This window comes from Gavia stellata, chromosome Z, assembly GCF_030936135.1.
Source record: "Gavia stellata isolate bGavSte3 chromosome Z, bGavSte3.hap2, whole genome shotgun sequence".
Lineage (NCBI taxonomy): Eukaryota > Metazoa > Chordata > Aves > Gaviiformes > Gaviidae > Gavia > Gavia stellata.
This window is the reverse complement of record NC_082637.1, coordinates 58,366,826-58,380,776: the sequence shown is the minus strand read 5'-3', so window position 1 is coordinate 58,380,776 and position 13,951 is coordinate 58,366,826. Positions and strand designations below refer to the sequence as shown.

Here is a 13,951-nt window from a genome sequence, read left to right as displayed (position 1 = left end):
CACGTGGGGGTAGGACTCTTTGGGACGAGCAGCTTCAAAGCCCTAACTACGTAAGTGCTGTAAGCTTTAGGATGGACCCTAAAATACTGGCAAAAAAAGCCTGGTGGCTGGACTGTGGCTGCCACTTGGGAGAACAAAGCTCAGTTCTTACTCCATTGATTGTCTGCTGTGCCACATCTCACAGGAGAGCATCCTGTTTCTGTGCTCAATGGAGGCCCAGGAATAGAGTTTGCTAATTCAGGGCTGTGTGGGGCTAGGGTTGGGTGAGTCCCGTGACTCCAAGGAACATGTTATCTTTGCACATCGTAGCTTGATCCTTTCAGCAGCTAGGCTCCTCTGCTCACAGGGTTGTTGAGGAAGGTTGACTCATGGTCATATCAGAGGGGGTGTTAGGTTAAAAGGGACAGCAACCTGTGTAGCTTTCACCAAGTGATGGGTTTGGTCTGGCTGGAAGACTGCCAGGAACAGAGATGCCAAGCCAGCAGACTGAAGGAGGATTAAGCCATGCTTTTAGGGAGGTGCATGGGAGACAGCACAGGATTCTTCCCCACCAGTTCTCCTGACTGCTGCAGGAGGACCATGTTTTTCTGCTGCTGGGAAAGAGAGGATGTAGGATTAAACCCTGGACAGAAAGATCAGGAAATGTTGAGTGGGTATGGATACCGTTTCAGAGCCAGCACCATTTTGCCTCATGGACATACCCACTCAGTTCTGGGGCCTTTCCTTCCCTTATAGGTGAACCATCACTGAACTCAGGCCCAGCTAGGTCTTGGCCATCCCTACCTGTGGCTCTGCCCCAATGCAGGGTTGGGATTGTAACCACAGAGTCATGTTTTCCGTCAAAGAGGCCCATGGGCAGAATATCTAGCAATTCCTTTGTGAACAATGGCCATTAGGTCTGCCTTCTTTTGCCACAGGAAAGGAGGCAACAGCCTTCATCATATCTCCAACTAGAGATGTGGAAAGCTAACGTGACAGATGTGCCAGCCATTGTTACTTACTTCCTCCCTTTTCACTGCTGGTTCTTCAGGGCTGGCAAAATCCAGCCATAGAGTAGGTCTGGGCTGCTCCAGGCCTTTGGGGTTTTCTCCCCCTGAAATGAATACAGCACTTGCACCTACCTGGCCTGTATAAGTCTACCTGCCAGTTCCCATTTCACAGATATCTTGTGATATTTCATTGCCTGATGCTGATAGTAGGGCTGAAGTACTATGCCCTATTTCCTCCACCCTTACGTTCTGACTGAAAACTTCACTGGACCTTGAACAAAAGGTTTGCCCCCACCCCAAAATGCAGGTGATACACACCCAGCCATCTTCCTTGCCTATCACCAGACAAAAACATATAGCATCCTTCTTTATAGGTCCACAGGTCCCCTACAGTTCCCAGTCTGTTCCTGAGAGAACTGTTTTCACTGTTTACTAGCAGGTCTCCATAGCTGTTTCTTGACCTCTGTTCCTGGCTTTACAGCCTAAAAAACTGAGAGTGTGAAATCCTCTGCTAATCATTGGCTGGGATCTTGAGTCAGATAATACCAAGTTGTTTCCAAGTTCAACCAGCTGACTAATTTTCAAAGGATCTGCGAAAAATCCTAGCCAAAGCCATTTTAAATGGACCACTTCAGGCCTTTAAAGTCTGGTGGCATCAAAATGCATAGAATTTACAGCAGTGACTTGTGGAAGTAATTAAACCAGCAATATCAACACTGCTGTGTTTCTGTTACATGGGGCATACTGGAATCACGTCAGCCAGCTTCCCTCAAACCTGAGTTCCCGGTTTGCTCTGCTTCTGCCTGGCTGTTGGCTCTGTTCTCTCATGAGTAAGTGCAACAAAGAACTTTCAATTCACCTCACACTCAGGACTGTTCTTCTAATCCCTCAAACCTGAGTTCCCGGTTTGCTCTGCTTCTGCCTGGCTGTTGGCTCTGTTCTCTCATGAGTAAGTGCAACAAAGAACTTTCAATTCACCTCACACTCAGGACTGTTCTTCTAATCTAGCTGCATAATTCATTTTGCCACCGAAAGCCATGCCCGTCTCTTGAAGCAATTGCAGTGTTGGTTTCAGGAAGGCCTGAGAACCTCATAATTATGAACAAGCTTTTTGCTGCTGAGGCAGTGGAAAGTGTTATTGAGAAACAGAGCCGGAACAAAACTTGCCTTGGAGCCTGTATTGAATTTTTGAATTTTCCTGCAAGCTGCAGAAGGGATGGCTGGGGGTAGGAGGAGGCTGCAGCCTGCGGCAGTGTCATGTGCTTTCCCACATCGCCCCTTTGTATCAGTAAACGGTAATGCTCCCTGGTATTTTGACAGCAGCCTTAAAAAGTCATTAGCCCAGTGGGTAATTCCTCTTTACATGCCAGTGCATCAACCTCACTCCTGGCATGAGGAAGCCGTACTGCCACTTAGAAGACACAGTTTCAAGTCTCAGTTCTGGTGTTCAAGAGCTTGATTTCTTTCCTGCATGGCAGGCTTAAATTCAGCACTCAGCAAGGGTGTGGCATGCTTTCGTAGGAACCAAAAGAAGTGGTCTTGAGGGCTGAAGCGGGTGCTGAAAAATAGGCCTAAAGCTTTGTGAGCAGTGGTGGGGCAAGGGAGGGGATCTGTTGACACTTCCTGAGGGGGTCCAGTGACACCATGAGGACAGCATTTCCCTCCAGCACCTCTGCTGGTACTGTGGGGTGGCCCAGGGCTGGGCATGTTGCTGTTCACTGGGTCTGGTCAGCTCAGCTCCTTGCTGTCCTGGCAGCAGGCAGGGAGCAGGTCCTTAGCAGGAGGCCCTACATTCCCCCCTGGGAACAAAACCCAAGCAGTTTACGCCCTTCACTGGTTCTAGCGCTTCCCTCACTGGAGAGGAGGGAGCTGAGCAGATACACCGAAAACCTCAAAGGCCTCAAATGCTCTAGTGTGGAAGACCAGAGAAGAGGATGTTTGGATGTGATGCAATGCTTCTCAAATGCAGATCTTGGATTATGGCCAAGGAATATTATTTGCCTTTTGTTTGCTTTTTCCCCTCCTAACCAAGTTGTCCTTTTACTTTTAGCTCAGTATTTCGCTAGCATCATGGTCATCGTTGGTCTGTCTGTGGTGGTAACAGTGCTGGTTCTGCAGTTTCACCATCATGACCCACAAGCAGGAAAGATGCCCAAATGGGTAAGCAGCTTTGATGGTAAATATTCAACAGCCTACTGGAAGAAAAAATTAATCTAAAAGCTATAGAAAACTAGTTATAAATGAGGGGTAGAAGTTGTTCTCCATTAATCTAAAGAGTCAGCTACAGGCAGTATGTGTGACTCTTATGTTTGCTATTGGAGGGAAAGAACAAACATACTAAATTTGTTTTTCCATTAAAACCAGCATCTGTTATTTGGGTTTTCTATTTAAACTTAGAATGGTGTGGTTGAGTCATGGCAGAGTAATCTTGCTCAGCACCCGCTTTGCAAGTGCTAGCCCTGTGGGCAACACCTTTGATTTCTCATCCAGCAGACAGCAGTATTGATAAAATGTGACATTTCAAAGCACTGAACAAACACTTACTGGTCTCTGCTGAGCAGTTTGTCTGCTTTTGTTCCCTTACAGAGGTTCTCACTGCAGTTTGTGACAGAGCTGTAATCTCCCAAAACAAAGAGAGGAGATTAAGCCAATTTACTTCTCTCTTGCAACTGTTCCAATTATGGGCTGGCTCCCTGAGTTGCTGGAAGATCAGGAACCCCAATACCTCAGTGTAGTGAGGGTGTTGAATGCTGAACCCAGCTATGTTTCTCATAGCTTGGAGCTCACTGCTGCTGCACCACCAGCAGAAACAGAAAGGCAATCACAGAATCACAGAATCACAGAATCAGTACGGTTGGAAAAGACCTGTAAGATCATCGAGTCCAACCTGGAAAAGAAAAAAAAAAAAAAAAAAAAAAACCCAAAACAAAAAAACCACAAAACCCACGCCACACAACAACAACAAGCCACAACCCACCCAACACCACACAGCACCATGTCCATCAAGCTACATCCCACAATGCCACATCCACACGCTCCTTGAATACCTCCAGGGAGGGTGACTCTACCAGCTGTTGGGTTCAGTCTGACTGTACTGCGGAGACCCCTGGACTTCCCTGGCTTGGAAATCTGCCTTCTGCTAAAGCCACATCTGCTTGTCTGTTGTGGAAAAACAATTTTGTCTGCTGCCATCTGATCAATTCTCAATGCATTAGCATGTGGACCCTCTTTTCTCTACAGCAGCAGACTCTTAGCCCAGTGAGGTCTGGCACCAACGTCAGCTGGCCTTCAGGAGGAATGTGTTTCCTTTAGATTTTCAAGTTAAAAGAACATGATACTTTTTTTCTCTCTCCTTTTCCTAAAATTAGATTTTAGAATAAGCAAGGTATACTTTGTATTTACAAAAAGAAAAGGAATGAAAGCAGAAGCAGATGCAAATAGTCACAGTCAACTGTCTACCCACTCTGGTTTCACAGAAGTCTGGTTGTACAGCATTGTCTGGTATCTCATTCACCACATTTGTCATGCTAGACAATTATCCTGACATGATGCTGAATGTTACATTGTTGCCAATGTCAGCCTGAGTACAGAACAGTTTTCTAATTCAGCTTCTCTAAAAATAAACTGCAGCATCAATGCATATTTTAAAAAAAATCCAGTAGCAATTAAGCGTACTAACAATTATTTCTTAAGTGCTGTATCATTTAAAATCACCTTACTTTCAAGACAGCAGAGCATGTGAATTCTGGATGAACGTGCATGTAAGGAAGACCTGAGGGCACAAATCTGGGTAAACATGCTTCAGAAGTCTACATGGACATGGTATACAGCAGCATAACAGCCCCCATGGACAATTTTATTGTTTTGTCTGCTTTTCAAGGAGCCTCGACACAATGGCTCATGTTAAATCTGTTCACAGGCCCTGCAAGTCAGCTTTTGCTCTCTACCAGTCTCTTGCTCTCTTGGCTGGAAACACAGCGTGCAATGAATTCTCACTCTTGAGGAACCTTTGTTCAATGGCCTGACAGCTGAACTGGCATACATTGAAAAAATGCCATCAGGAAGCACTACTGGGAAGTGGAGATGATAGACTGTGAAAGCTGTAGACCAGGCAAGCTGGCAGGGCTGAGAGATCTCAAGAGAAAAAGGGTGAATGCCAAGTGTGTAGGGAAGAGGCTGGCCCCACAGAAGATGGGCATTAGTCCTCTGCAAGGCATGGTCACTAGAACTCATGGCAAAGTCTCACTATTATTTTTTTTTCCTGTCCACCTATGTCAGGTTTTTCTTACAGAGACACCCTGAAAGATTTTTGCTCAATAAAAACCAGGAATCTAAGGCAGCCATCTGCAGAAAGAAGGAAATTGCTTACCTGAAATTTCTTCTCTGCAGTTCCAGTTCCAGGAGATACACCTACCATCTACTTACTCCTTGCACCTTCCTCATCCTGGCAGAGCCAGACATCAGTTTATTGCAAAGCTCTAACTCTGATTAGTTGTTCCAGGATTGTTCTCACCTCCTACTTAAATGGAATTAGCTGCTGCAGTAAGTTGCAGGGGAAGGCATTGGGCATTGGACTTGTGTGTGAGCAGCTCAACCACCTAGAACATTTAACAGACTGCATTGCCTAAACACTCACTTTCTAAACTATTTACAGTTGAGCAGCTTCTTTTCCCTGCCCGTCTCTCAAGGGCTTTGTGCTTGGCCTTTGAACCAGAAGAGGGAGGAGATACACGTGTTAGCATTTAGCCTCTCTGTAGGTGCTCCTTTCTTCTTTTACTCTACTGCTGAGAATTGTGTCTTCCTTTCTATTAATCTTCAATGACTTACTAAAGCCAACTTTTTCCAAGAGAGGAGTTTAAATCCCAGATGTTCAGTCAGGGCATTTGTTGGCTACTCTGTGAAGTGAGAGCTGCTGGCTACTTGACACTTTTGATAATGTCTGCTGAGCTAGCAAGGAAAAGAGCACTAAAGAAGGTCCAGCTGAGGAGCAGTTTGAGAGTGGATAGCATGAGGCATGAGGCATGGAGCATGACGCTCCATTGACTTACCTTTGCTGACAACAAAGACTGTTGCATAGGTGAAAGATAATGGAGAGACCAAGCACAGAGAGAAGAAAGGGTCTTGTGGGAAAAGGCAAGAGCACTCTGTCTCTTTGCTGTGCCTAAATCAGGTTTGTCATGTTTCAGGCTTTTCTTTTGATATGCTTCAAACCTGGACATGCACAGCTTTGCTCGGGTTCTGGTAGCCCTTACCAGGAGAGCTTTAGTTGAAGACTCTCTTCTCTGGACTGGGCCAGGCAGGTGGCTGTAATGGGAGCTAACAGTACATCTGTATTAAGGTTAGGGGAGGACCTTGGTGGAGAGGGTCACAGCCAGGTTAGGCTTCTGACCTCTGAGGGGAGCTGTACCTGTGTCCTTTCTTCACAGTATAATGCAGGTGAGAACATAGATTCATACCATCATGCCTGGACTGTTTTCCAACAACCGCATGCTGCAGCTCTCTCCTGAATTAATTAGTACAACAAGAACAAATTGATGTCTGAGTGTCAGCAGAATCTAAACATTGCCCCCCAAAATATTTAAGTGTATCTCTTTCCATACTATCAGAGAAATGGTTGAAAGCTATGCAGCCAATTTTGTGGCCTCTGCTCAATTACAGAGATCTGTGATTGTTTGCTAAAGATAGGACTTCAAGAATCATTTTGTAAAGAAAGATTTTACATCTCTTTTGCTTTATAAGCTAAGTGGGCATTGAACACGTCTATGTCCAAGACATATTCAAAAAAGGTCATTCTTGGGAAGAAGCCAGACCCCAAAAAACCCCATTTGAAAGCAGAGAGCTGGAGAACACAGAAGGCAGTCAGTCTTTCTGAAGTGTCATGCAGACTAACTATAAACATGAAATATTTCAAAAACTTCAAAAATGCATGAAAGTTCCTTTTATTTCTATTTTGATCACTCTCTTTCAGGTCCGTGTGATTCTGCTGAATTGGTGTGCTTGGTTTTTACGTATGAAAAAACCTGGGGAAAATATAAAGCCCCTCTCTTGCAAATACAGCTATTCCAAGCACCATCTGAGTGTAAACAGCATGGAGATGAATGTCCTACCTGGGCACCAGTCCAGCAATGGCAACATGATCTATAGCTACCATGTGATGGAAAATCCATGCTGCCCGCAGAAGAATGATCTGGGTGGCAAGAGCGGAAAGATTACTTGCCCCTTACCAGAAGATATTGAGCTTGTTCAAAAGAAAGCTTTAATGGATATTATTCCAGTGATTGTGAAGATTCTGGAGGAAGTTCAGTTCATAGCAATGCGCTTCCGGAAACAAGATGAGGGTGAAGACATCTGCAGTGAGTGGAAGTTCGCAGCTGCTGTCATAGACAGATTATGCCTGGTTGCATTTACCCTTTTTGCCATCATTTGCACGTTTACAATTCTCATGTCTGCTCCAAATTTTATAGAAGCTGTTTCAAAGGATTTTGCATAAGAATTTCAAAGATGAGCACGATAATTTAAACGTGAACATTACCAGTAATTTTGCTAAATAATTTAAATCAAATAGAGAAGTGTACTTATATGTGCTAACACACAGAAGGGGATGAAAATAATTTCAGGAGGTAATTATTCCTGTTGTTAGTCATTGTAGTTACTGAATAGTAAACATATTAAGCTCTGTTACTTACTTCATAGACTAGTTCCACATGTAATTATGGCATGATCTGTGATAAATGATAGACAAGAATTCAAATCTAGACTATATTTATTACAAGTTAACACTAGTATCAATGTGTTACTATGAATTTGTGAAATTTTAGATATTGTTAATAATTTAAATGTTCATTGATGACTTAGCTTTACAGCATTTTGTTGTTTTCGATATTTTGTGTTTTATCGTTTTTGTTTTGTGTGGTTGTGACATTCACTTCTCAGATTTCACAGACATATCTCCACAGTCTTATGATGCTGTATATTGTATTTATGAAAATAAACTATCACGTTAACTCTTACTAGTTCAGTGACTGGAATGTTTTCTCAGTAAATATGTTAACAGAATGTATTTTTGCCAGAATATTATGTCTTTTTTTTTTTTTTTTTTTAAATTAGGAAGTGTTGATTGTGAGATTGGAAAAAAAATTAATTCTCTATGTTGACAATCATATAAATCATTAATGGTGCCTTCTTAGCTCTACTGCTACTTAACTGTTGCTGTCACCTTGAAATTCTACTTAATTTGAAAGATCTCTGATCTCTTGGGACACAGTTGCCAACCTACTACTGACTAACTCTGTAATTAGGGCAAAAATCTTGGCTCTGCCAAGATTTCATTGGGCTCAGATTTCATATTTAGTCTACACCACTGAAGTATTTTTTTAAAATTCTATTAGTACAGTCCCCTTTCCAACCTCATCAGTATGGCTTTGTCAAAAGGAGTGTGTAAAAGACTAATTTTATTTTGCTAGATTTTAATGTAGCAATGTTTATTATCCATTTGCTGTCCAGAAGTACTCTAATATAATGTCTATATATTAATAAAAAGTAATCTAATTACAACACTTCCCTGGAAGAAAGGGGAAAAAACCCACTGTTCTCAATAGCAACTTCTTTCCATTCACTACTGTGGGTGGGAATGACACCTATGTTGGTGTGATTTTATTTTCCTACTGATCACAGCAGAGCTACAAAAGGATGTGGTCTGATGTAGACACCTTTCCTCTTTGGGCTAACACTGCACTTTCCTGAATGTTCACTAAAAGAAAACAACTACTTCTTAATTATCTTCTCTGGCTGACTTTCAACTTCCTGTTCTTCCAGAGTACCAAAATTAACGTTTCCCATATCTGTGTGATGGGATCCTTCCCACCATCATTGTTGAAGAGAAAGAAGCAGATCATGGCGCTATTATTCAATAGAAAGTCTTTCCATCTAAAAGGTGATGGTGAAGCTTGTAGATCTACAGACTGAAGGAATATGCAACTATTTCTTTTAGGATAAGGTGCTTGAGCTTTTCCACTATTGCTTTTCATTAGGTGGTGATGGTTCCCTTTAAGTAGAGACTTCACTGTCATGTTACCTCTGTAGCTGTAAGATTAGATCATCACACCGATGGATTTATCACACTGCTTGGAGTTATGTTTTAAAAGCACCTAAAAGATATTGGAGGTCCTGACTACAGTGACCTGTTTTGTATTTCATTTAGCTTTTGCACTTCTTGCAGTTACTTCAGTTCTGGGTGCAGCTCAAAGGGGTAACAATGGTTTATAGTAAAAAGCTCCATTGAAAATTCAATCTGTATTTCAGACAGATTTTGTTTTCCTTCATAGAGGCATTAGCGCTCTAAGTAGCTCTTTCTGAACCTGCAGCAGAAGACTCCCATCATCTCTGCTTCTTTCTTCTGCCCATTTTGCTGCTTCTACTTACAAAATTGGCCTTGCTGAGGTACAGAATGCAATTCAAGAAGGGTTTGCCTAATAGAAACACCTAACCAAACAGCAGAACTGATCTGGGGGTTTGGGTTAGGGATATCAGGCTCTGCTCTTGGACAGCAGCTGAAATGTTCATTGTAATTTATTGCTTTAATTATGGGGACAAACAATAAATAAAAAGTCTAAATATCCAACTACTTCTGCAGTTTGTGATGCTGGATGCTAAATGACCTTTAGAACACTTGCTCAAGGACCACTAATATTTTTGCTTGAAAATCCCCATTTTTGAAAGTAATCTCAAGTGACAGGATAAAAAGATAAAAGCTAATGTTAAAGCACACAGTCACAATACCTTAGCATCCTAATGCAAAGCATGTTTCCTTACATGAAACACAGAGTTTTTGTATAAGAGTATTTTTAACTGAATGCATACATATTAGGATAAGAAGGAGGATGGAAACTATCTGAAAACAACAGCAGAAAATTAATTTCAATCACTTTTTTATTTTATAAAAGCCAGTGCAAATTAAAAAAATCCATCTATAGATTATTACCTTATAGTGTTAGATTGTCAGGACTGAGTTGTCTCTTATAGAAATATCCTCAAATTACGTTAGTGGTATGCAGTTTACAAATCCTTACACTGGACTGAAACTGCTTGCTGCTTGCTTTCTCAGATGATAAAGTAAGGCAGATCCTTTAGATATCCAGTTGCCACCTGGCCTTTTGGAAGGTAATAACAGTGTTACCCCAAAATTTATAGAATGACCTAGTGTAAAATGGCATAGAAAAATGGTTACTGTACATAAAGAGCATTGCAGAATAAAGCACAAATGCATTTAAGATTTTCCTGAGAACTACAGTACACTTGGAAAGATTGATGCATCATCTGTATATGTTGATTCAAAGCTCTTCATGGCGTCACTAGTTAGTGTCACAGAGTATCTGTCAAGGTATTACATAATTCTAAAAGAAGGAAAAATTCCCAAATCGATTACAAACTGTAAATGGCAACAAGAAATTAACGCATAATATACTTTATAAAATCCAGGCACTAAAACAAATGTTACTTAAAGAGTGATGGTCTTACCCTCCCCCAGTAACACAGGAACATGATAGTAAAGGTCCTTGTGCACACTCTCTTGCTGAGGAGTACCTTATTTCCTAGAAGACATGGTAGATTTCTGGTATGGAGGCATTCAGCATAAAAAGATGAGAATCTGCCCTGATTTATTCATTGACCATAAAGAACTGTGGATATCGTCAAACATAATTTTAGCTTTGACTCATGGATTACCAGTTTTTTTGAAGTGTCTTAACTATCTTGACTCAAATACCTAGACATACCTGTCTGACTAAAGAAAAAAAATTGGCAAGGCAAGTGATTGAACAAAAATAAATGCAAATACAATTAGAATGTAGAAAAAGGACAGAATACTAGGAAAAAAAAAAACATGCAGTCATTCTGATGGTAAACCTAAAAAGAGCTATTATTGCAGGAATGAGAACTTTAAAAGATTAGGATTTTCAGGACACATGCTTATCTCATACAAGCTTTATATCATCTCAGTTTTTTAAAACCATTTATCAGAGAAAGCAGGATCTAAATTTCAGACCGAGGACAGGAATATGGCAGTGTGGTTTTAGGAACATATATTTGCTTATATAGAAAACTGTTTTTGTTGATATAATTTGCACGGTTATACAACATCCAAAAAGTGAATGTATGCACAACACAGTATAGTGAAATGTCCACTGAGTTGTAGTCAAAATAAATTTTAAGATCATATTTGTTACATTCTTGGATTTTAGACACATGACATTGCATTCCAAAATTTTCAAGGCACAACCATTATTTATATTCAATGAGAGAATGTATTTAATAAGGGGAAGGTATACTTAGAAATCCCAATATCCTTTAACTGTTTGCATCCCTCAAGGTTACAGCTGTATATTCAGCTATTTTTTCAAGAATTGTATCTTTTAAAAAGCCAATAAATAACAATTTTTTTTTCTCAGAAATTTCATGTCAATAAAAGGCATGAAAAGGCCTTTTTTTCATTTAAAAATCGTGAAAAGCAAAAGCAAAAAATGCCAAAAAAAGGTTATCTTGTAATGTTTTGTGAAACTACTGAAATAAAAAGTAAGTTTGAGGGTATTTCACGTACAGATTTTGGAAATCTATGAAGTACGGAGTTATAGCAAAACCTTAGTTCTGCCCCCATGCAGCAAGTTCTGAAAGCCACTTTAACACTACTCCCATTCTTTTGTGTTCGACCTGTCCTGATGTCCAAAACTGAATACTATACTAAAAGTGTACCATACTTCCACACCTTCATACATACAAATGCACCTTGATCTAACATGATGTAGTAAATTCTGAATTTCATTTATGTCTCACATTGTTGCCAATAAGACCCATGTGCAGCTCCCAGCACAGCTGACGTAGGAGAGATCTTTAATGGAGAGGATGGAGGTCTTACGTATACTTTTGCCTTTTATTACATGCTTGGTAGTTGAAAAGATTCATACCCTCACAGGTCACTTTGTACCCCATTAGTTCTGTTAAGCTATTGGGATTAAATTCTTCACTGTTTAATGTAGCTATACTACCAGTGAATGCAGTTAGTATACTTACAAGTAATTCTTGTTAACTAACACCAACTCTAAAGCAGCACTGATAAGGTTTAGTATATCTTAATTTTGTTCTTCCTTGATTTTAGGCATTTGAGTTTCATTAAACCCAGTATTACAGGAAATGCATACAACCCCACTTCATTCACCAAGTTCTGTCCTTGGATTATTTGCTTAGAATAAGTAATTTCAGGCAAAACAGATCTTTAAACTAAACCATCTACATCCTCCCCAGTGCTTCTGAAAAGCCTAATTAGTAATCAGCTGATCCAAACTGGACACTCCCAGCATCTTGGGCTCCTTAGAATAATGCACAGCAGTGACTTCTGTCACAGTGCCCAGAGATTTAACACCAGGGAAACATCTAAACTGTTTTGCGAGGGAGGTCTAGTATGTGTATTTCTCACAAATAAAGTAATTTCCTTTGGAATCACTTGTAACATGATTTTCATTCAACATCCTAACAAAGGTTTAGATTGATCTTTTGTGCATTCAAAATGTTCCGTTTACAGCTCAAACAAATGAAGGTTTTGAACAGAAAAATGGAATTTCAAAGAAATGCTTACCTTTCATTGACAGTGTACCTGCTCTGGCCCCAGTTACAGACTGATGAATGGAACAATTGTGGACCGGCTTCATAGTTCTTCTGCAGTTCAGAATAGATCACTGGTAACAATGGATTTATTTGATGAGGCATCTCCTTTAATCATTTCTTCATCATCCCAAGGACTTACAGTCAAAATCATCATATGAACTCATACACCATCTTCAGGACATGGCCAATGATAAGAATATCAAAAAGTGAAAACAATGAGTAAAATGTCACAGACAAAAATATATATATATATCTCTCCACTCAGAAAAAAATACTGAAGTTCATGAAGGAAGGGAAAAGGTCAAAGCCACAGAAACCCTAAAAATAGATTTACCAAAATTACTCTAAATTTCATTTTACTTAGAAACATTCTGATTAAAAACTTACCCTAGTTTTTAAAAGCTCTAAAAAGACATATGATCTGGAGTTAAGAATTTATTTTTAATTGATTAGCACTGTCGGTTTTATTTTATGAAGAAAAATTACTCCTTGATAACTCTAGAAACAAATGTCAAAAGTACCTCCAAAACCTTCAGATGCCTGTTTTTCCTGAGAAAACGCTCTTCTTAATTTCTATGCAAAAAGCCAAGACTTTTCATTTTAGAATCAATAGAAGAGTTGTGCAGAATGGCCTTTTCATCTCAGGAGAGACTGTCAGGCCATGAGAACTATCCAAAATGGCAGCTGCTGGCTCCCTTTTTCCTCTTAGCTAAGGGCAATGAAAAGGGGGCATCCTGTCAGAAGAATAATACAGACAACTAGCACCCATGACCCAGAATTCTGCAGCAAACAAATGTGTTTCTATATAGGGTGTTGGTTTTTTTCTTTTTTCTTTTTTACCTGTCAAAAATCCTTACGGAAAAGAAAAACCAGAGAACGAGAAAGACTTTGTGTGACCTTGTTTTGATCTAAGCCTATAAAACCTGAGTATTTTAGCTAATGTTAGTTGTGAAGTTTAACACTGTGTAGTTAAATCGTACTTGCTAAACTTAGAAGTTCGTGGCTAAGTTCGGCCCATCTGAAGCACTTTTAACACAGCCATAGTGGGGTGGCTGACAGACCCTTCTAGCCCAATATCCAACTTCTAAGAGGATGAATAATGTCTATGCCTGATGAATATGTCTATTATATATGAATAATGTCTATGAATAATAACTATGCCTTCCTAAATTAAAATTTGTTTCTATAGCTTTGCAACTAATAGTCCTTAATGAATTAATGGGACACATGGTATGTGTTGAGAAGTATTGAGAATACAAAATGTGCTTATGGCTAACGTGAAGAGTTCTGCATATGACCAGAGTATT

At 40.2% G+C, this 13,951-nt stretch overlaps 1 protein-coding gene across 1 annotated transcript in view; it reads left to right on the top strand.

The window, feature by feature from the left end:
* Positions 1–7,479, top strand: part of LOC104257745 (neuronal acetylcholine receptor subunit alpha-7) — a 64,832-nt gene extending 57,353 nt beyond the window's left edge. Inside the window, exons 9-10 of the mRNA XM_059833981.1 lie at positions 3,040–3,149; positions 6,958–7,479. Coding sequence (XP_059689964.1) covers positions 3,040–3,149; positions 6,958–7,479 — 632 coding nt within the window. The remainder of the gene's footprint in view (positions 1–3,039; positions 3,150–6,957) is intronic.
* Positions 7,480–13,951: the final 6,472 nt, after the last annotated feature.